The 22333-nt window shown below is 39.4% G+C and overlaps 2 protein-coding genes across 4 annotated transcripts; both read right to left on the bottom strand.

The window, feature by feature from the left end:
- Window positions 1–7240: 7240 nt before the first annotated feature.
- Window positions 7241–12513, bottom strand: LOC131774496 (uncharacterized). 3 transcript variants are annotated; one of them, XM_066170350.1, is made up of 4 exons: window positions 12397–12513; window positions 11677–11745; window positions 9586–10304; window positions 7241–9107 (listed from the first exon to the last, which is right to left on the bottom strand). In XM_066170350.1, exons 3-4 carry the CDS (start codon window positions 10283–10285, stop codon window positions 8062–8064), a joined length of 1746 nt encoding a protein of 581 aa, XP_066026447.1. In that variant the 5' UTR covers window positions 10286–10304; window positions 11677–11745; window positions 12397–12513; the 3' UTR covers window positions 7241–8061. The 3 variants fall into 3 exon arrangements, with proteins under 3 accessions (XP_066026447.1, XP_066026448.1, XP_066026449.1); XM_066170351.1 differs by having other exon boundaries at window positions 12431–12499; XM_066170352.1 differs by having other exon boundaries at window positions 11677–11758; window positions 12397–12492.
- Window positions 12514–15852: 3339 nt separating this feature from the next.
- LOC131775013 (uncharacterized) lies at window positions 15853–21200 on the bottom strand. Its single transcript, XM_059091114.2, has 3 exons — window positions 21137–21200; window positions 17544–18263; window positions 15853–17068 (listed from the first exon to the last, which is right to left on the bottom strand). The coding sequence occupies exons 2-3, from the start codon at window positions 18241–18243 to the stop codon at window positions 15981–15983; spliced, it is 1788 nt and encodes a 595-aa protein (XP_058947097.2). The 5' UTR covers window positions 18244–18263; window positions 21137–21200; the 3' UTR covers window positions 15853–15980.
- Between the last annotated feature and the right edge of the window lie 1133 nt (window positions 21201–22333).

Genomic DNA, 22333 nt, shown 5'->3' with positions numbered 1-22333 from the left:
AGAGCTTAAGCTAATCAAACCTTTATGAGCATTTCAGAACCAAACTACAGGATTTTATTAAGTTCCTCCTTTTTGGCGAAGTCCGTGGAGCAGTTCGAAAAAAAATCAATGAAGAAAAAACATTTGTTGGTGCTTTACTCCAAGAGCTCCTAGCGGCGTGCTAATATCTTTTTTTCTCTTTTTAGGCCTGATTTTTTTTAACTCGCGCGACGGACTTAGTCCAAAAGAAGGGACTGCTCGTAATCTATAACAGCACATACTGCAATTCACCGTGACCAGTGACTCAGTCACGTAATTCAATCGTGTATTTTAGGTAGCGATAAAGTGATTTTTTGTTAAGAATTCTAGCCTAGTCACACACTGATAGCAAAGTTGGAACCATGGAAACTTTTTCTGTTGCTTTTGTTGCTCTAATGACTTTGTGCAGTGCGTCATCTGATGAGTTTGTCCTCCTGAACTTTGCTTTTTCTTGAAAATTTGGATCAATATCAGTATCTGGGCAACTGCCCACCTACCCCTCCCCTAACCCAACTTTAACCTTAACTTGTTATCAATTGACTGTTGTTGAGTTAGGGGAGGGGTAAGTGGGCAGTTGCCCAGATACTGATATTGATCCGAAAATTTTTCGTTGACATCTTTTGGTTCCTTATATCCGGCTTAAAAGCATAAATTATTATTACAGAGCTATTACGCCAAAATCAATGCGTGCATTAACAGCATTGCCTACGCTAGTACAAACTGAAAGCTACGCTCCTATGCGTTCAAGCTCGTCTATAATTCAGAAAAAAAAAGTAAATCAGCCAAATACGGTCGAATGCATTATTCGAAACTGAAAGTGTTCCGGCTCATAGGGAGAAACAAGATTCACGACGGTCGGGAGGGAGGGGTGTGTGTGTTCAACGATGGAAAAGGTAAGGCTTCGAACTCTTACGCAAATCCCGGAACGTGCCGTGTAGAGTTAGGAATCCATTGGGGCTGAAATTTTATCCTTAAACCCTTTGGACATACCACGGCTAATTTAACCTTTTACATCTTAATTAATTCTTTTTTTATATCTTAATTAATTCTCCCAACACATTTCTTTGTAAACTTAGTGCTAGAAATGAAACTTTCAAGCTGCTCCGTTTTTCGATTCTCCTATCTTTGTGCTGGACAATATGTTGTTTCAAGGACAAGTTAGTTTCGAGTCATTCCAGGGAAATGAACGGGTTAATCATTGTTGACGAGAATACCTGACTTGGGCACCGTTTCTCGAATGTCCCGGTAACTTAACGGTCCCGGAGCCATATTTTAGAAACAAAAGTTATTGAAAAGGGAAGCAGGCTCTGGCAACCTGACCAGTCCATTTTGTTTCTTTGGCTACTCGTTTTCTTGTATAATTCTCACAACATTTCGAAACCTCCATTTTGAATATAAAAACAGAATAACCTTACGGGCCCGTTAGTTTAGTAGGGAGTTTAAGAAACGACGGCGGCGACGCCGTGAACAAAGTCAGTTAAAAGATGAACTTATATTTTACCTGCGATTATCGCGACACTGTAAAGTCATTTAGCTTTTTTCTCACTATCAAAACTATTTCGAAATTTAATATGGAACACAGCGTTAAATTAGAAATAGATATTTAAGAAATTAGCGGTCGTCGTTCACGTTCTCCAGACAACGCAAAGTTTGGTCATTTTGCGTTGTTTTGTAAACAACAGAGAGCTGGGTGGATATCACGCTACTGTGTCCTTATCTCCCTCACAAATGAAATGAAACGTTCAGCGCTTTTCGGGGCTATTACCGCGCTTCTTTCGATGTCATAAAGACACCAGCATTCAGTTTCTCTGGGTTCAAGGCGGATAAACAGCCTAACAGTTCACTTTTCTGCTTTAGTATCTATTTGCCCCTTAACCAAAAGAATGACCAGCACTGAATGTAATTCTCCAAACAATGTCACCCCTAAATCAAAATCTCTGGTCATGAGAATAAAAGAAATAATCACTAAGCTAACACTGCTAAGCATCAACCTTTACACAACATTTACCATTTATGTGTTACAACCGTGACACTGCAGTATTTTTGATTGTGGATTTGTCGCTACCTTTTTCGTGTGGACCCTATTGTTATATACAGGAAGCGTGTATACGCAGACGTTTTACTCACGTGGACGACACAGAATATTTTCAAAACTCAGTTTTCAACTAATAAAACCACCTGAGTATTATTTGTCACGGAAAAATTAAGAAAATTGAAAAGATACTTACCCTTTTGACTGGTTTTATTTTTCACTTTCTATATCTTACTTTCTGGTTGCGTTTAGCAGATTTTTTTATCGAGTCTTTCTGCCCCAGGGCTAATTTGTGTGTGACAAACAAGTCTCTCGAACGAGAAGTTATATCCGGTACTTTTGAATGACCTTAGAGCTTATAGAAATCTAGCGAGGCGAAGGGAAGTGGTGATTGCGAAAGTTACTTATAAATAGTATAGGACCAGAGTTGGCGGTACGAGATCAAAAAGTGATCGCCTTCAAAATGGTACTTTCCATATTATGGAGATTATTTGACGTAATCATGTGTTGAAATTATTTAATGAAATCATTTGATGGAATTGTCTAATGGCATCATTTGATGGAATTGTTTTGTATATTTTTCTATACTATGGGAGACTAGTGCTATGATCTCACATCATTTTTCCATTGCGAGACATTCTCAGAAAACAGGGAAGTCAATGTTCATGACACCTCTCTAAGGTGCAATATGATTTGTGTAGCGTCTCAAACAGCTTCTTCTCATTTCCATTTCCTTACTTGTTTTAACAATAACTTTTTCTTCGTGGTATCTCGTGACGAGCTCTGTTAAAAAGAGCGATATCGATACTCTTGTTTTGAAAATATTTTCGTAGAAACCTTGATCTATTGTAAAACAAAGCCGTAGTACCAAAGGCTATTAATCTATCATTTCCACCATTGTTTTCTTTATCCAAGAACTGTATTGTAACGATAGGATTTTTAGTGATTTTTAGTTATCAAGTTCTTTCATGCTTACGCTCAAAAAAGGCCATTATATTTCGGCTTGTTCGGTTTATGCCGCGGTTCAGGCACAAAACAAAATCAAATACAAAATTTATAAAACAAACAAACAACAACAAAAAAAAAATCCCTATAGTTTTACTTCGCTGTGCTTTTTCGTTTCTTGTAGTTATTATACCTTCTCCTTTTTTCGCTCGACCAGGAGGTCTCGATTTAAGGTGGGAGGAATGTAACGATAGGATTTTTAGTGATTTTTAGTTATCAAGTTCTTTCATGCTTACGCTCAAAAAATACAATATTCCACGTAGAAAGCTTAGATCAGCAAAGCGTAAACGCTACCAGTTCTCCTTCAGTCACCTGTAAACAGTTGTTATTAGTGTTAAACTGTAACAGCCACCTGTCATGTCTTTTTGTGTAACTGTTATCCACCGGAACTCTTAAAAGTAATTAATATTGTAAAAGACGAAATTCCTACTTAGCCAATAGTGTAGTAGATTACATGATCCTTTAGATTATTCATGACATTACATTATCCATGTACGTTACGCTTAAATAGGACTGTTCTGTAAAGCTTAGGAGTTAGGTTGGGTGAGAAAGTTAGGAAGAGAGCGGGGTCGGACCAGCCCTGGCCAGGCCCGTTCTGGTCAAAGTTGTAGTAGAGCTTGAAGATTAAATCTACGTTGGAGCCAACCCTGTTGTCGTTAGTCATTCTCTCAAGGATAGTCAGCAACCGTAATAGATTCCGGTTACCTTCCCGCAGCCAGCGAGTGCCCCCAAGGAAAGCCTTTAGCCAGAAGAGTTTTTAAGAGTTGTCCCCGTCCGTCCGTTCATTTGTGAAGGCAAAACCCTGTTTTCACAGTATGCAGAATGAAGTAAAGGGCTGTGCGGAACTTTCCCAAGTTTTTCCTACAACGCTAAGTAAATTTTGTGGGTCAAGCACCTATGGTATGATATCATCAGATGTTTTTCCCGCTTGTCTACGAAGAGACTGCTCTTTAACAATTTATGTTCTAATGTTGGTAAACTCCTTTGTGCTTCTTATCGAATCATGCGCACCTGTCAAGAAACTCTTACTCTGAACAACAGAGAACACCATGTTAAATTAAGCAAGGTCATGTGTGACAAGTGTCTTGCATACTGCTTAGATTCGCAATTCCTGACGCTTCGCGTAGATAAGTAGAGTAAGAAAGATGAAAAAAAAACTCCATGTCGTCCATAGTAAGGTGCCATTGATTTTTTCAAGACCATAGGATACTCGGGTGATTTGTAACATTACTATCAAATACAAGATTGAATTTTACATTTTCGGGAAGGTAGACACCTTTACTTGCAAAGATAACTTTTCACTTACGGAATTTCTTTAGTAAGAGTTCCATTTGAATCGGCACCTGGAGAGTTTGGATCGTAGGGAGTGTCAAGCTGATTTTCGCCATAACACTCATACTCAAACACTCAAAAAAATCGTTCGTGTAACCGCGGCTTTAGAACAGGGTCTTGGTCTGCGTTTGTTGCGCACTGATATTGACGAAGTTTTTCATCCTCTGGAAAAAAGAACAAACAAAAAACAAAAACCGAGATGAATTGAATCCTTTGAGAGATGAATTGAATCCTTTGAGAGATGAATGACTGAACGCCGCTGAAGGTTTTATGTACCGTGAGGATGGCATCTGATTTTCCAGACGGCAAGATTTGTGAGACAAGATAAGAAGTCTATTGTCTTTTCACTCTTCTGATCTCAAACGACATTTGCCACCGACGATCTTTATTACATTACGGCTTATTCTCGAATACATGTCGGAACATATGGATGCTCGTTACTTGCATTTATTCCCATCGATGTCGACACACTGGTTTCAACAATAAAGAATTTTGAGAGGAAACCCAAAAAGAAACCATCTAATGACAACGCAAATGCTTACAAAGTATTTAATCCGCGGGCATATTAGTTATTTAATGGCATATGCACCTAGCGCAGAAAAACAGCAATATTCCTTAATATCGATCAATTCTTATGATACACGCGGCCGCTTCATGATGAGCGATCTCAGTTCGCACTTGCCTCTCTAGTTGCTTCAATTGCATTGTATTAAAAGCAATCGCTTTGTTTAAGTTATCCGTGAATGAACACAAGGCATAAAATGATGGTGACTAAAAAACCTCTGGGTGTAATGAGGACTGATACTCACTAAGTAATGTTGTCGAAATTTAAGGTTAAGTCCGTCGGCGGTGAGAGTTTTCTAACTCATTTTCATCACAATCGAGCACAAAGTTGCACACTGGCACAGACACAGCCATCTCTTAAAGAGGTTTATGCGGCCGAAATAAGGCGTCTTCGGGAAGAGAACCACAATTTGAGAATTCGGCACAACTCCATGGCAACTCAGCTGAATGAAGTCGTAGCTCAGCTTCAATAAGCAAATGCTGAAGGACTGCTGCTAAAGCAGAGAATTACAGAGACTAAAATGTTTTTTATAACACCAAAAAGGACTTCTGGCAATTAACACCGGTAGCCAGAAATAATTAGAAAAGACGAGTCAGGCAACTAGTGGCTCAATCGGTGGAAGGACTGACTAACTTTGACAAAGCTAACTTAATGGTCACTGAAAAATAGCTGTCTTTATGGCCAGGCACTGAAAGAACATAAAACTATCATACGGTAACAATAGTAACGTTAATTATGCGATGCTCTTTGTCGACAAAAAGGAAGGCAGAGTAGTTTAAAACTATCACCTCTTTGTTAAATGCCGCGCACGCCACCAGAGTTTTCACTGGAAGACTAAAGTGGAACGACAACCCGCAAATATCACTGATTTTTTTAAGTCCAGCGATTTAACTCGGTGTTATTCTTAATTCCTAAGAAGTATTTTCCCAAATGCCAATTCTTTCTTCTATTTTGTTTTACGTTACGACTTAAACTAGATAGTTTTAAAACTATCACCTCTTTGTTAAAAGCCGCGCGCGCCGCCAGTGTTCTCACTGCAAGACTAAATTAGAACATTAACTTTTAAATATCATTTTTTCAATCCAATCACTTAAGTTGAGCGTTTTTTATTTCCTGAGTGGTATTTTCCCAAACACAAAATTTTCTTCTTTTTTCTTTACGTTAGGAGAGTGAAAGCGTGATAGTATTAATACTAGCGCTTCTTTGATAAGAGCCGCGCTATTAACCAATGCTTTCATTGTTTTAAGACTAAATTACAACGACCACATTGATCCTTTTTTTCCATCCAACGGCTTAATTGGGCGATTTTTCCAGTCCAAAGTGCGAGTTTTCATAGACGAACCGTTTTATTTTCTTTCTTTTCTACGAGTTAGGCAAGTTAGTTTTAAAATTCACAACTCTTGACCAAGTAAAACATCGATAAAAGCTTCATCGTTTTGCGGCGTTGTGCTGCGCGCTATTATCAACTGATCCAAAGTACAGTATGAAGAACTTAGCATTTACAGTTATCTTGTTTGGGGTTAATAACAATAGTGAATAAGCCTTATTACATAATTCTTAAATGGCTATTCGGTATGTAATTCGAAGAGTGAAAAACGCTCAAGACATGTTACACTACGGAATATTTACGCTTATGTTCACATTGAAAACCTTTAAAAGCTGTTCAAAAAAGATTCAGTTTTGTTTAGTTTGCTTTTTTTCCTCTCGTCCTCTTGCCGAGTGTAGTTCGTGAAATGTTTTTAACAACAAAGCATCCTTATCGTGTTACTAAATTTATAATCAACTGGTTCGCTGATAAAAAAAAAATATACTGAGAGACCAAGCGTAGTGAAGGGCATTTTCTCCCTTGGGTACCCCTGTGTGAACATCACCCTCATGAGCGACTTTCCCAACCCCTCTCCCCTAGTGCCGCTAATTTATCACGCCAACAATTTTGCGACGATTTGAAATTCATCTTCGCCGAGTCTCGGCACAATTTTCTCAGCGCAACAAACAACAAAAGGCTTTTGTTTGAACTTGTGAAGTCGAATTTAACCCACAACAATGGCCCATTTCTTGATACGGAATTCTGCAGTGTAAGTTCTGTTTGGGTGGAAAATAATATTTTAAACAGATGAAAGGATTTAATTGTAACTCGCCCATCATCCTGAACAGCAAGCAGATGAAGTATTAATACTATACTAATTGGATAATTCAATTGTTTCCAGTCAGGTTTTTATTCCCTTAGAACAGTAAACATACATTGTTTGAGTGCATTTCGTTTATTCCAAGGCTTTTTTGCTTTAATCGTTATATCAAAATGAAATTGGGTATCCCTGACTTTCATTCTATGCACTATCACCGGCTTTTCATTTGTTTGCTGACTCGCGCTTGGTCTTAGCTCATTTGCTATTGTAAGCTTTTCTTCTCATCCAAATAAAAAACATAAAGTTGAAAATGGGAAAACAGATTTGCCACTCGTGTGTGAAAATAGAATTGTGAGGCTAAAAAATTTTAGAAATATGGTTGTTGATTCAGTTACAGCCTATTGACACGACTCCACTGTAAGGCCCTCACCGAAACCTATTCTTAGTCCTGTTTTCTGCTTATCACACCTTTACCGCCCTTTCTCTAACAGGCCCCAATGGGCTGTTTTTAAACTTTAAAAACCTCGACTGAAATTGGTCAGAGAGAGAATAGAAGGCTACCTGAATTTCTGATAATTACGTAAATCTTCGTTACTTTATTCTCTATAAAATGATTGCAGAAAAACAGTCGTCGTCTCTTCTGCCGGGATAAACAAATATCCAATCCGTCTTTGAAGTGTTTTTATTATGATTTACCAGATACAGAGGTACAACTCACAATCACATATATTTCTTTTAATCCAGCCATACACCGGTGACTGGTACAGACGCGTGATTATGACCTTAAAATAAACCAGAACCTTAAGCCCTAACAACAAGTTTGTGAAGGAAAAAAATCGCACCTACAGCTAAACTTACACCGATCAATTGACCATATTTCTAATGTTGACTAATAATTTATCAGAATAAACCCAATAGCATGAATTGCAAGTTCAAGCATGGCAGCAGGTTTAGGATGAGGCAGTGCGAACGGAATGCCTAAATCATTTTTCATTTGGACTTGAACTTCTTTCTCCGACTTGCCTTCCTTTTTTGCCAAGTACTTCATCTCGCATGGCGGGTATGATTCCCTTGTTGAAGGCGCAGCTTAACAGTTCATCAACATCTTTGATGTTGGGATATTGACGCATCGCCCACTTGAGATACACCAGGAATTCATTCCAGTCGATGTATCCGTCATTATCCATGTTGATAGCTTGCAAGGCCTTCTGTGTGTCATCGCACATGAAGCATCCAAAGTAAGGAGCCATGAACCCGTTGTAGAAGGAGCAGAACATCAGCTGATCGTCATTTTGTTCTTCTTCCTTGATGTCCCACTTGTTCCATATGCTACGAACCTCTTTAATGAGATTTTGGGCGTGTACACTCTCCACTTCGGCAATTTTAATGACTTCTTGCATCTCCGTGGTGAGTTCTCCTCCTGATTTATCAAACAACATGGCGATGCCGATTGCACTCGTGTATTCTTCTTTGGTGTTGTTCGTCAGGTCTTCAATCATTTGTTCCTTCATTGCAGCAGCCATTGCATTTGTAAACTGTCTATCCTCACCAAACAGATCTACCAGCTTGTCCAGGATCATGCTCTCGGAAGCAAGTGTACTGATCCTCACCGGGGATTCTTCTCCAAAGAACTCAGCCAGGTCAAAGTCGGTTTCCCCAGCGGTTCCACCTGCGATGCTTCCAAAGTCAAATGCTAAGTCCAGCGCTCTTTCGCCATAGATGACTTGCTTGGGATGGGGTGGAAGGCCAGTGGTGATCTTAGTCACGCTAGATGCAGCATCCCTTAGAGCGGGGCAGTTGTAGCGTTTTAGGACTTTTTTGTTCCCCATTCGGACGAGGTTCATCATCGTGACTGTATAACATGCGTGACCAAGAGCAGCTCCTTCCTCACAAATGCTTGCCCAGATACCGTTAGCTCCGTTTATAAGGCATTCAAGCTGCACCATTTCCCCAAGAGCCCACTTCTTGTGAACATGAGCCAAGAGGTGTCCAGAGGTCCACCCATGGGAATCCATGATCTTACGTACACCTCGATAATATGACAAATACTCAAGTTAGTATGTAAAGGTTAAATCACATCGCGATCCTTGTGATATTACATAAAGAGGTATTGACGCAGGCCTTAACTTTTACGGCTGGCAAATCTTCAGAGCATGTTCTTACTTTAAACCTGATATGCTCCTTGGATAATTAAGCAATACCATTGCCAAGGACATTAAGACAGAAACAACAACTACAGACAACAACAATAACAACAACAACACGAACAACCAAAGACTGATTTAATGAAAACATTCTGTAGAGAAGTGTATTAACTGCATTGTTTTAACGTTACAATTTGTTTGATGTATAGTTTGTTTCAAGCCCTATGATCACTTATTGATTAATGTTTGTCTCTGGTATGACTCCACCTGTTTTTTCAACATGATCATCTCTTGTCATCCTTGTCGGGACCAGAAGAAATATATCACATACAGGAGTGTCAACTATTTAGTGAGCAAGCTTACCAGCAGTCCAGGCGCCAACCTCCTCTGGTAAAAACTTGCCCGTTGGCTCCTCAAACATGATTCCAAAAGGACGCTCAGCTTCAGGCATGGACGCGATGTAGTCCACAAGACTGAACAGCCGCTCCATTTCATAGACCATGGCGTCCGGAAAGTCTCGTAGATTTACCATGATCTTGGCATCTGGAGACAAATATTTTCGGCTCCATTTGAATCTTTCGGTCAGCAGTGTGAACATGTCCTTCTCGGTGAACTTTTCCCAGTTGATGCTTTTTATGGCCAAATCTATCTCTATGATAGGATTGATCAATCCCTGCTGTTGCATCTTTCTCAGACCCACTGGAATAGTTTTGGTGTCAGGAATACCCTGAGAGACCGACTCGAAAAACTCACTGAATGCAAATAGGTTACCCAGGTCTTCTTTGCCTTCCTCACACGCACGGACGATCTCAGCGACCCAGGAGTCATCCACGCGTGGCATATGAGAATAGGCAGCCACAATCTTGAACTGGAATCCACACTTTCTGACTTCATCGTAAATCTTACGCTTGTTTTCTAGTGTGTGCCCACGAAGCTGACCCACAGTGCTCTCACGAAGTGAGTTGTCAAACACAATGAGGTCCAGGTCTTTCAGTCTGGCTCGCTTCTTTTTCTCTTGCTCGATGTTATCATTGACTTCCTGTATAAGGTCTTCAAATGGCATGTTGTGGCAGATCTAAATTCTTAAAGAAAAAGAGAAGAAATAAGATATTTAATTCCCACGATTTACTTAAATGTTCACTCAGCTTTATACCAATCTTTAATAATTGTTTTATAAACAGAGCTGAACGGTATGAATGTGCGAGAGGACGTTTTGTAAAATACGAGGAGGCGAATCCCTTGCTCGGTTGGTGAGAACATGCATGGAACAACTTACCTAAAAACGCATTTCATGTTAAACACTTTGCGACTGGCAAGTGTAACACCTGGATTCATATTTGATTTTTGATAACGTCAGTGTTGTTTTTCTTCATGTTAAAGTCTGTCATACCCTTTATTTTGCAGACGTTTACTCCTAAATTAGACAAACAGTCATTGGACCGTGTGCGATTAAAAAGTGTGCAGAGAACAGAGAACTGCGCTAAGCGCGACTATAGGTTAAACTAGCATGAAAAGCGGTTATGCGTAAAAGAAACTGGCTTTAAATACAAGAGGGCTGCGAAATGACGTGCGGTATGAGAAACGCACGAAAAGTTGTAACTAACGAAGTAAAACGCTGACAAACTTAATAAAAAAACACTAACGAGGAGGTGTGAAAAAAATAAAGAGCGAAATAAATGAATACGAATGACACGGAAAATAATCAGCAAGCGCTTAGATCTTGCATAACCTTTAACTGGAGGCTGTTTAGTTAGACAAAAGCGATCATCGCCCCAGGTTTTCGATGCAGAAAGGTGCACCATTTTTTCTCACTGGGTAACAAAACATTACTTTTGTTCCTGCTTTCCCTGTCACTCTTAGGGCCGTATTTACAAACAGAATTCTCTTTAAAATTCTACAGAAGAGCTGTCTCTGTCTGTCTCCTGAGACAATAACGGTTAGAATTCTAAATCCTCCGCTGTTCATATTAAAAGAAACTCTAATCAGAAGACATTCATAGTTTTGAATAGTTTAAATCTTAGCTCCAGCTTCATATTCCATTCATTTTCTGTGACGATTGAATTTTCTAATTTTTGCGATTACTTTTGTTAGCAACGCATATGGATTGCTTCGTCCCGTATCAATCACGGTTGGTTGACCAAAAATTTTAACATCTATACACGCAGTGTTCATTTCCATCTTCGAGTTGAGCGTTTACAAGCGTTATTTATCTCACCAGTGGAAGCATTTGTTTAAAGCCAAATAATAGCAAGAGTGAAAAAAGAAGAGCTTCTAGAACAGAATCACTTGTGTCCCTGCTTATTAACCCCGTTCAAACACGTAAATCAGCCAAATACGGTCGAATGTAACATTCGAAACTGAAAGTGTTCCGGCTGATGAGGGATAGGGAAAAGTGTTACTCTATCAAGAATGTAGGAAGAAAGAGCTAAGAGAATTAAAAGGCGTTATACTTACCGGACTGTTCACTTCACGTCAACCAGTTAAATCAGAAGCAAATGATGCCAGGAAATGTTTCTCAAGTACCTATCAAAACGTGCTTTTAATATATATTTGTAAAGATTAGAAATTATCTCACGAGACTTTCACATGACTTAGGAAAACATGATAGCAGTATGATGACTCATTTCCTCGGGAAATCCCCTGAAAGCCATCATTGACTTCCCTGTTTTCTGAGAATGTCTCGCAATGGAAAATGATAATATAGCGCTAGTCTCCTATAGCATGGAGAAATATACATAATATCGTTCTATTAAATGATTCCACTCAGTAATTCCATCAAATGATTTCAAATGAATTTTAAATCCTCCACCGTTGGTTGACCAAAAATGTTAACATCTTCACACGTAATATTCATTTTCATTTTCGAGCTGAGCGTTTACAAGCGTTCTTTATCTGACCAGTGGAAGCATTTGTTTAAAGCCAAATGATAGAAAGAGTGAAAAATAAAAGACATGGAAAGGATTTGAAGCTACCATGAAGAGCTTCCAGAACAGAATCACCTGTGTGCTTATTAACCCCGTTTAAACATGTAAATCAGCCAAATACGATCGAATGCAACATTCGAAACTGGAAGTGTTCCTGTTGATGAGGGGTAGGGAAAGGTGTTATTCTACCAAGACATTCAGAATGTAGGAAGAAAAGCTAAGGAAGAGAATTAAAAGGCGTTTTACTTACTGTCTCGCTATCTCCCTCACAAATGAAACTAAAAGTTCAGCGCTTTTCGGGGCCCAATTGCCGCGCTTCTTTCGATGTCGTGAAAACACCAGCTGCTAATCTTCCTTTAGTTTCTTTATTGAAATTAGCTTTTAACATATATTATAATAAAGTTCGGATATAACGCGCGGTGTGATTGGTTGAAAGAGCGTACTCTATAGAGCATAGAGCTGAGCTAGAGCTGTCACGCCATCTGCCAAACTGTACTATGTTCGACCTTTTCCGGGACTTCCTTTTAGCTTTTTTCCGATAATTGAAAGTGAAATTTCGGAACAAGCGAGCCGGCAAGTAGCAACAGAAGAACCAAATAAAGGTTTGTAAACATACCAGGCGCCGTAATTTACGTTATTAAAACGTGAGCAGATACGAAAATCCTCAAAGGAAAAACAAAATAGACATTCGAGGTTTTAAAGATTGATTCACGCTCAGTAGATTGCAAGCTTACGTACGGAAATAAAAATCAAACACGGCTAACACTCATATAGTATATAAAGTTCAGTGTTCAAAAACAAAACAGAACAAAACAGAAATGATGAAAAATATAACCAAACTGGCATAACTGTTAAAATTCATTCTAATCATGACGGTGTCTAAGCGAATATGATCACGCTGAAGTCCATCGCGGCTCGCTCATCATGGCGATCTCCGGTCATCACAGCAAGCCTCAGAAACTACATCGGCCGCCCTTCGAGTGGAAAAATTAGAGCTTGCTCTGATATCCTTTCCGATGCGTTGAGTGGAAAGTCACATCTGTCACTGCAGCCGAGTTTTTCGGCGCTGTCATCCCGAGCGATCTTCATATTCCGGTGAATTCGGCTGTCGTTCATTAAAAAAACACTCGCCCTGAACAGCTTGTTTTCTACCTTGTCATGTGAAAAAACTTACGTGTTTTTATGAGCCATAACTCGGCTGAAGTTCACTGAACATTTCAGTTCAAGATTCTGTATTAGAGACTTAAAAACTTCAGGCAAAAGTGTTAAATTCGACCTACCGAACTATTTTAGTTTGTAAACTATCGCAGAAGGTGAACTTTGATGGTTTTTTAACTTTGATGGTTTGACACTTTTGACAGCTTTAGTCTTGTGCAGCCAATCAGATTATTTGAACCATTCTAACAGGGATTCTGATTGGCTTATTGGAGCGTGCTTTATGAGAGTATAGAGCATGCTGACGACACTGTTGTTCGCTTTGGAAATAAAGTTTGTTTTGAAAATTGAAAGTAATGCTCGGGGAATCTAATGGATTCTTTATTATAATTAACAAATAGAGAAGCCTTGGCTGTGCTCTGTTCTGTTATAAAGCACTTAGGAAGCGGCTAAAGCACTCAAGAAGTGGGGAGAAACACTTGACTACGTCTCGTGTTTCTCCCTACACTTCTTTCGTGCTCTAGCCGCTTCCTGCGTGCTTTATAACAGAACAGAGCACAGCCAAGGCTTCTCTATTTGTTAATTTGTAAAGGTCTCGAACATTCTCACGAGACTTTCACATGATTTAGGAGAGCATGACAGCAATGTGATGCCTCATTTCCTCGGGAAATCCCCTAAAAGCCATCACTGACTGACAAATAAGGAAATGGAAATGAGAAGAAGCTGTTTGAGACGCTACACAAATCATATTGCACCTTAGAGAGGTGTCATGAACATTGACTTCCCTGTTTTCTGAGAATGTCTCCCGATGGAAAAATGATGATATAGCGCTAGTCTCCTATAGTATAGAAAAATATATAAAATGATTCTATCAAATGATTCCACTCAATAATTCTATCAAAATATTTCGGTAAGTAATTCCATCAAATGATTTCGTTAAATAATTTCATCAAATGATTTTGTAAAATAATTTCTGTAATATGTAAAGTAATAAAGACAGTTGGCATTTTTGTACGCGATCACTTTGTGATCTTGTACCGCCAACCCCAATATTTCTCTTATAACACCTTGCGACCCAGATGAGAAATTAGACTTGATTAAATATGCCTAGTTTGTTAAAACGGGATCAATAGATCCTGATTCAAACACATTATTGCGCCTCTGCTTGGTGCAATAATGTGCTCGGATATTTGTCCGCGGACATTATTTGTTCCAAGATGCAAACATTTTTTTAAGAGCAAAGCTCGAGGAAAACTGTGAGCTTCGAGAAACATATTAAGTCCAAGGAAAAATATACGTGTATATTTTCCCGCAAAACAGATGCTATTTTGTTTATTATCCTTCAAATATTTTGCAACACGTGGAAAAAACGTTTACGAACAGCTTACTGTTAGCTGCGTTGGGAGTTTTCTTTTTAATGTTCTCTGGTACGACTTAATGAACAAACAAATACGTTTGCTTTCGTATGTAAGAACCATAGAACACTCTCTCTTCTTGAATTAAATTTTGAAAGGGTAGTATCTTTGGATATCCCCTACTTTTAGCTGGAGAATATTCGGTCACATAATGCCTTTAAATCAATCGCGCGCGAGCAAATATATTTCAAGTGGCTCATAATTTTGCATACTATAGTAACATTTTATTTTCCTTTTTCTTCCGCTGGTTTCAATTGAATATGTTCACGTGGGAACTATTAGTAATCCTCCTCAGGTTTCTTTGTTTCTGCCCCTTTCAGGTTTCTTGGAGGGCGGATAGAGACCTTTAATTAGAAATATAACTTTTTACTTATGGAATTTCTTTAGCTAGAGTTCCATTTAAATGGGCACCTGGAGAGTTTGGATCATAAGGAGCGTCCAGCTGATTTTCGTCATAACATTCTGTCAGTTTTTAATTCAAAGAAACGGGACCAAGGAAAGGAAATCAATTCTGAGCAAGAAGTGCACACAGCGACCCTACTATTGTAAAACAAAGCCGTCTCTTGTTTTCACCATGGTTTTCCTTGAATCCAAGAACTGTATGCGTAATAAAGTATTGAGCTGTGTGGAGATCTTACGGCAATTCTGCAGTGTGCAGTGCTTCTTTCTTCTCATTCAGATAAACAACATAAAATTGAAAATGGGAAGACAGTTTTGCCACTCGTGTGTGAAAGTAGAATTGTGAAGCTGAAAACTTGCAGAATTATAGCTGTTGATTCAGTTACAGCGTGTTGACATGACTCCACTCTTTTCTTAGTCCTGTTATTTTGCATATTACACCTTTGCCAAACTTACTCTAACTGGCCCCAATTGGGCTGTTTTAAAATTTAAAAGCCTTTACTAAAAGTGGTCAGGGAGGGATGGCTACATGAATTTCTGATAAACACGTGAATCTTCGTTACTTAATTCTTCATAAAAGTATCGAACAAAAACAGTCGTCGTCTCTTCTGCCGGGATAAACATATCCAATCCGTCTTTGAAGTGTTTTTACTATGATTTACCAGATACAGAAGTATCACTCACAATCACGTATATTTATTTTAATCGAGCGATACACCAGTGACTAGTACAGACGCGTGATTATGACCTTAAAATAAACGTGAACCTTAAGCCCTAACAACAAGTTTGCGAAGGAAAAATCGCACCTACAGCTAAACTTATACCGATCAATTCACCATATTTCCAATGTCGACTGATAATATATTTAAATAAACCCAATGACATGAATTGCAAGTTTAAGCATGGCAGCAGGTTTGGGACTTGAACTTCTTTCCCCGACTGGCTTTCCCTTTTCTGCTAAGTATACTTCATCTCGCATGGCGGGTATGATTCCCTTGTTAAAGGCGACACTTAACAGTTCATCGACGTCTTTGATGTTGGGATATTGACGCATCGCCCACTTGAGATACACCAGGAATTCATTCCAGTCGATGTATCCATCATTATCCATGTTGATAGCTTGCAAGGCCTTCTGTGTGTCATCGCACATGAAGCATCCAAAGTAAGGAGCCATGAACCCGTTGTAGAAGGAGCAGAACATCAGCTGATCGTCATTTTGTTCTTCTTCCTTGATGTCCCACTCGTTCCATATACTACGAATCTCTTCAATGAGATTTTGGGCGTGTACACTCTCCACATCGACTTTTGCAATAACTTCTGACATCTCTGTAGTGAGTTTTCCTCCTGATCGATCAAACAACATGGCGATGCCGGCTGCACTCATATATTCTTCTTTGGTGTTGCCCTTTAGGTCTTTGATCATTTGTTCCTTCATTGCAGCAGCCATTGCCTTAGTAAACTTCCGATCCTTACCAAACAGATCTTCAAGCCTTTCCTGGATCATACCCTCGGTAGCAAGTGTACTGATCCTCACGGGGGCTTCTTCTCCAAAGAACTCAGCCAGGTCAAAGTCGGTTTCCCTAACGGTTCCACCTGCTATGCTTCCAAAGTCAAACGCTAAGTCCAGCGCCCTGTCGCCATAGATGACTTGCTTGGGATGGGGTGGAAGGCCGGTGGTGATCTTAGTCACATTAGATGCAGCATCCCTCAGGGCAGGGCAGTTGTAGCGTTTTAGGACCTTTTTGTTCCCCATTCGGACGAGGTTCATCAGTGTTACTGTAGAACATGCGTGACCAAGAGCAGCTCCTTCCTCACAAACGCTTGCCCAGATACCGTTAGCTCCGTTTATAAGGCATTCAAGCTGCACCATATCTCCAAGAGCCCACTTCTTGTGAACATGAGCCAAGAGGTGTCCAGAGGTCCACCCATGGGAATCCATGATCTTACGTACACCTCGATAATATGACAAATACTCAAGTTAGTGTGTTAAATCACATCGCCATCCTAATGATACTGCATAAGGAGGTATTGGTACGCAAGCCTTAACTTTTACGGCTGGTAAATCTTCAGAGCATGTTCTTACTTTAAACCTGATATGCTCCTTGGATAATTCAGCAATACCATTGCCAAGGACATTAAGACAGAAACAACAACTACAGACAACAACAATAACAACAACAACACGAACAACCAAAGACTGATTTAATGAAAACATTCTGTAGAGAAGTGTATTAACTGCATTGTTTTAACATTACTATTTTGTTTGATGCATAGTTTGTTTCAAGCCCTGTGATCACTTATTGATTAATATTTGTCTCTGGTATGACTCCACCTGTTTTTTCAACATGATCATCTCTTGTCATCAGTGTCGGGACCAGAAAAAATATATCACATACAGGAGTGTCAACTATTTAGTGAGCAAGCTTACCAGCAGTCCAGGCGCCAACCTCCTCTGGTAAAAACTTGCCCGTTGGCTCCTCAAACATGATTCCAAAAGGACGTTCAGCTGCAGGCATGGACGCGATGTAGTCCACGAGACTGAACAGCCGCTCCATTTCATAGACCATGGCGTCCGGAAAGTCTCGTAGATTTACCATGATCTTGGCATCTGGAGACAAATATTTTCGGCTCCATTTGAATCTTTCGGTCAGCAGTGTGAACATGTCCTTCATGGTGAACTTTTCCCAGTTGATGCTTTTTATGGCCAAATCTATCTCTATGATAGGATTGATCAATCCCTGCTCTTGCATCTTTCTCAGACCCACTGGAATAGTTTTGGTGTCAGGAATACCCTGAGAGACCGACTCGAAAAACTCACTGAATGCAAATAGGTTACCCAGGTCTTCTTTGCCTTCCTTACACTCACGGACGATCTCAGCGACCCAGGAGTCATCCACGCGTGGCATATGAGAATAGGCAGCCACAATCTTGAACTGGAATCCACACTTTCTGACTTCATCGTAAATCTTACGCTTGTTTTCTAGTGTGTGCCCACGAAGCTGACCCACAGTGCTCTCACGGAGTGAGTTGTCAAACACAATGAGGTCCAGGTCTCTCAGTCTGGCTCGCTTCTTTTTCTTTTGCTCGATGTTATCATTGACTTCCTGTATAAGGTCTTCAAATGGCATGTTGTGGCAGATCTAAATTCTTAAAGAAAAAGATAAGAAATTAGATTTTTAATTCCCACGATTAACATATATTTTCACTCAGCTTTATACCAATCTTTAATAATTATTTTATAAACAGAGCTGAACGGTATGAATGTGTGAGAGGACATTTTGAAAAATACGAGTAGGCGAATCCCTTGCTCGGTTGGTGAGAACATGTATGGAATAACTTAACTGAAAACGAATTTCACGTTAAACACTTTGCGACTGGCAGGTGCAACACTTGGATTTATATTGGATTCTATTAACGTCAGTGTTGTTTTTCTTTATGATACTTTTATTTTCGAGAGCAACAGCAGTGATGGGTTGAATCTAAAATCATCAATAAGAGTTAAATTAACAAATTTTGATAAACTACAAACAAAAAATGAATACACACAAGGCGGAAAGGAAAAAAATTTATTACATTGATAACACCAAAAATATAACTGTAAAATCGACTTCTGAAACAGAGAACTGCACCAAGCGCGACTATAGGTTAAACTGGCTTGAGAAGTGATTATGCGTAAAAGAATCTGGCTTTAAATACAAGAGGGCTGCGAAATAACGCGGGTTATGAGAAACGTGCGAAGAGGTGTAACTAACGAAGAAAACCGCTGACAAACTTAACAAAAAACACTATCGAGGAGGTATGAAAAAAAAATAAAGAACAAAATAAAGAAATACGAATAACACGAAAATAATTAGCAAGCGCTTAGATCTTGCATAACCTTTAACAGGAAGCTGTTTAGGTAGAAAATAGCGATCATCGCCCCAGGTTTTCGATGCAGAGAGGTGCACCATTTTTTCTCACTGGGTAAAAAACGTTTCTTTTGTTCGTGTCTGCTCTGTCACCCCAGAGCCGTATTTGCAGACAGAATTCTTTTTTCAATTCTACAGAAGAGCTGAAGGAGTATTCTATTAGTGATAATAACTAAACTGACAGAGCGAAGAGGAACCTGGAAAAAGAAGTCTCGAATTAGTTAGATCTTTACTGAAACTTAACTGACAGATCAATAAAAAGCGGTTTTTTTTTATAGACCTTCCTGCTCCCAAGGGAAAGAATAAACATATTAAGGTTTCTAAGAGCATTTAACCATACGGGGTCCGTTGGAACCGGCTTCGGGGCAGCTCGTGGTTTATTTGATAAGGAACTGCATTCTGTGTCTGTGGTTTCTGTGGTCTCAAGATCTCGTTTGTGATTTGTTACAACACAAGCAACATTCCAGGAATATATCAGGTGTTTACAGTTTTGTAGTAAGTTTGACTATAATTCAATGTTTTAGGGAGAATGCTATCTGTCGTAAAATGTGCAAGAAAGGACAAACGGTTGTCTAAAGTTTGGAAGTCTTGGGCTTCGAAAAACGCGGGCTATGAAAGTATGAACCAGAGACCCCAAATAAAATTCTCTGGGACTTTTACTCGACAATTCGCGATACGAGAGACGAGGAAGATTTACGTGCGTGATAGCTTTCCCTTAATGGTTACTGCTGTCGACCGATACCTAAAAGGGAAAGAACAAAAACGCTCGATTACTCGTACAGAGCTAGAGTTTAAGAGCTTGAAGGAGGTTCATGAGGGAAAAGCCCGACTTCAAGGCAAAGGCAAGCGGCAGAACTAGTGAGCTATGACGCGAAGTAAAAACAACCAGAGAAGAAAACAGTCGCGTTTTCGCTTGAAAATTATTAACTAGCAATCGTATGATTTTTCTCGTGCAGTTTGGGATCGTAAATTTTTCAGAGTACAAATCAGACTCGCCTTGTGGGCGTAGAAACTTGCCCCCTTTACTCAGAGTTTAGACAGAGCGACTTAGTGCGATCGAACGATGATATTACAGATATTATTCGTTGGCGAGTTCAGTTGTTATGGCTCAAGTTTGCTTTTACAATCATATGATTTTCCTCGTGCAGTTTGGGATCGTAAATTTTTTAGATTACAAATTGCACTTTGGCTACAGGCTCGTGCAATTTGGTTCGCCTTTGAATAATTTACTCGTGTTGATTTATCTCAACTTGTACTCGACATTATGTGATTACCTATTCAAACAACCGCTTTAGAATCTCTTCACGGTAAGCAATTCACCTTATCAACTCAGCTGGTAAAATTAATCACAATCACTAATTATCTAAAAGCAATACACCAAAGGACACAGCACCATAGTTTCTTTAGAAACTTGTCCCTTTTACCCACAGTTTAGACAGAGACTTAGCGCGATTGAACAACGATAGTTCAGATATAATTCGTTGGCGAGTTCATTAATATAAATAGACTCTTCCAGCTGTTATGGCTCAAGTTTGCTTTCACTTCACAACTTTCCAAACATCTGTCTCCTGAGAAAATAACGGCCAGAATTCTAAATCCTCCGCTGTTCATATTAAGAGGAACTCTAATCGGAGTACATAGTTTGGGTCTCGTTATAAAATCTTAGCTCTAGCATCATATTCCATTCAAATATTTGCGATTGCTTTTGTTAGCAGCGCAGATGGATTGCTTCGTCCTGTATCGATCACGGTTGGTTGACCAAACATTTTACATTTGTTCAAGCAGTTTTCGTTTCCTTCTTCGAGCTAAGCGTTTACAAGCGTTCTTTATCTGAACAGTGGAAGCATTTGTTTAAAGCCAAGTTATAGCGAGAGTAAAAAATAAAAGACATGAAAAGAGATTGGAAGCTACCACGAAGAGCTTCCACGACTGAATCGCTTGTGTCCCTGCTTATTAACCCCGTTCAAACACGTAAATCAGCCAAATACGGTCGAATGCAACATTCGAAACTGAAACTGTTCCGGCTGATGAGGGGTAGGGAAAAGTGTTACTCACCAAGACACTTAGAATGTAGGAAGAAAAGCTAAGAGATATTGAAAGGCGTTATACTTACGGACTGTTCACTTCACGTCAACCAGTTAAATCAGAAGCAAATGATGCTATGACAGGAATCGTTTCACAAGTAGCTATAAAAAAAATGGAAAATAATTGACCAACAAGGAAAAGCAAAAGGGCCTGCCAAAACAGCATGTAGGCGTGGAAAGCAACGTCAACAGACAACAGAGAGCTGGGTGTATGTCACGCTACTGTGTCGTTATCTCCCTCACAAATTAAGCTAAAAGTTCAGTGCTTTTCGCGGCTCAATTACCGCGCTTCTTTCGATGTCATAAAGACACCAGCATTCAGTTTCTCAGGGTTCAAGGCGGATAAACAGCCTAACAGTTCACTTTTCTGCTTTAGTATCTATTTTCCCCTTTACCCAAAGAGTGACCACCACCGAATGTAATTCTCCAACAAAGTCACCCCGAATCAAAATCTCTGATCACGAGAATAAAAGAAATAATCTCTGAGTAAAGAAGCTCTTGATTGTTATCAAACTTTCCTTCTGAGAACCATATGAAATGTACGTAAAACAGTATGGAGAATATTGATATTGTTGACAGAGTGCAAAGGGTTAGTTTGAGATAATCATATCTCCATGACAAAAAGGTTAGAGTGGGCACGATTCGAAAAAAGGAGAGGAGTTAAACACCTTTAGTGAGCGATGGAAGGGTCAGCAATAGTCATTAACATCGTCCTGAACAATGCTAGATACTTTCGTTACAAGAGAATTATGCTAACTACCGTTAACATCCACCTTTAAGCAGCATTTACTAGAAGCATTGATGTGTTACAGCCGTGACACTGCAGTATTTTTGATTGTGGATTTCTTGCTACCTTTTTCGTTTATTCCCTGTTGTTACATACAGGAAGCGTGTATACCCAGACGTTTTACGCGCGTGGACAACACAGAATCTTTTCAAAACTCAGTTTTTAGCTAAAAAATAGGCCTGGGTTTTATTTGTTACTGAAAGATTAAGTATATTGAAAAGATGTTTACCCTTTTGACTGATTCTATTTTTAACTTCCTGGTTGCGTTTAGTAGATTTTTTAATCGAGTTTGTCTGCCGCCGTGCTAATTTGTGTGTGACAAACAAGTTTCTCGAACGAGAAGTTATATCTGGTACTTTTGAATGACCTTAGAGCTTACAGAAATCAAGCCAAGCGAAGGGAAGTGATGATTGCGAAAGTTACCTATAAACCATCTAGG

The sequence above is a fragment of the Pocillopora verrucosa genome, chromosome 7, assembly GCF_036669915.1.
Source record: "Pocillopora verrucosa isolate sample1 chromosome 7, ASM3666991v2, whole genome shotgun sequence".
NCBI lineage: Eukaryota > Metazoa > Cnidaria > Anthozoa > Scleractinia > Pocilloporidae > Pocillopora > Pocillopora verrucosa.
Note: the sequence above shows the minus strand (reverse complement) of the source record. Positions and strands in the feature narration are given on the sequence as shown.

Excerpts from the sequence above, each read along its gene's own strand:
- LOC131774496 (XM_066170350.1), bottom strand. The coding sequence starts at position 10,285 with ATGCCATTTGAAGACCTTATACAGGAAGTCAATGATAACATCGAGCAA. Across the intron at positions 9,108-9,585 it reads GGTTGGCGCCTGGACTGCTG|GTGTACGTAAGATCATGGAT; the intron begins GTAAGCTTGCTC and ends CATATTATCGAG.
- LOC131775013 (XM_059091114.2), bottom strand. The coding sequence starts at position 18,243 with ATGCCATTTGAAGACCTTATACAGGAAGTCAATGATAACATCGAGCAA. Across the intron at positions 17,069-17,543 it reads GGTTGGCGCCTGGACTGCTG|GTGTACGTAAGATCATGGAT; the intron begins GTAAGCTTGCTC and ends CATATTATCGAG.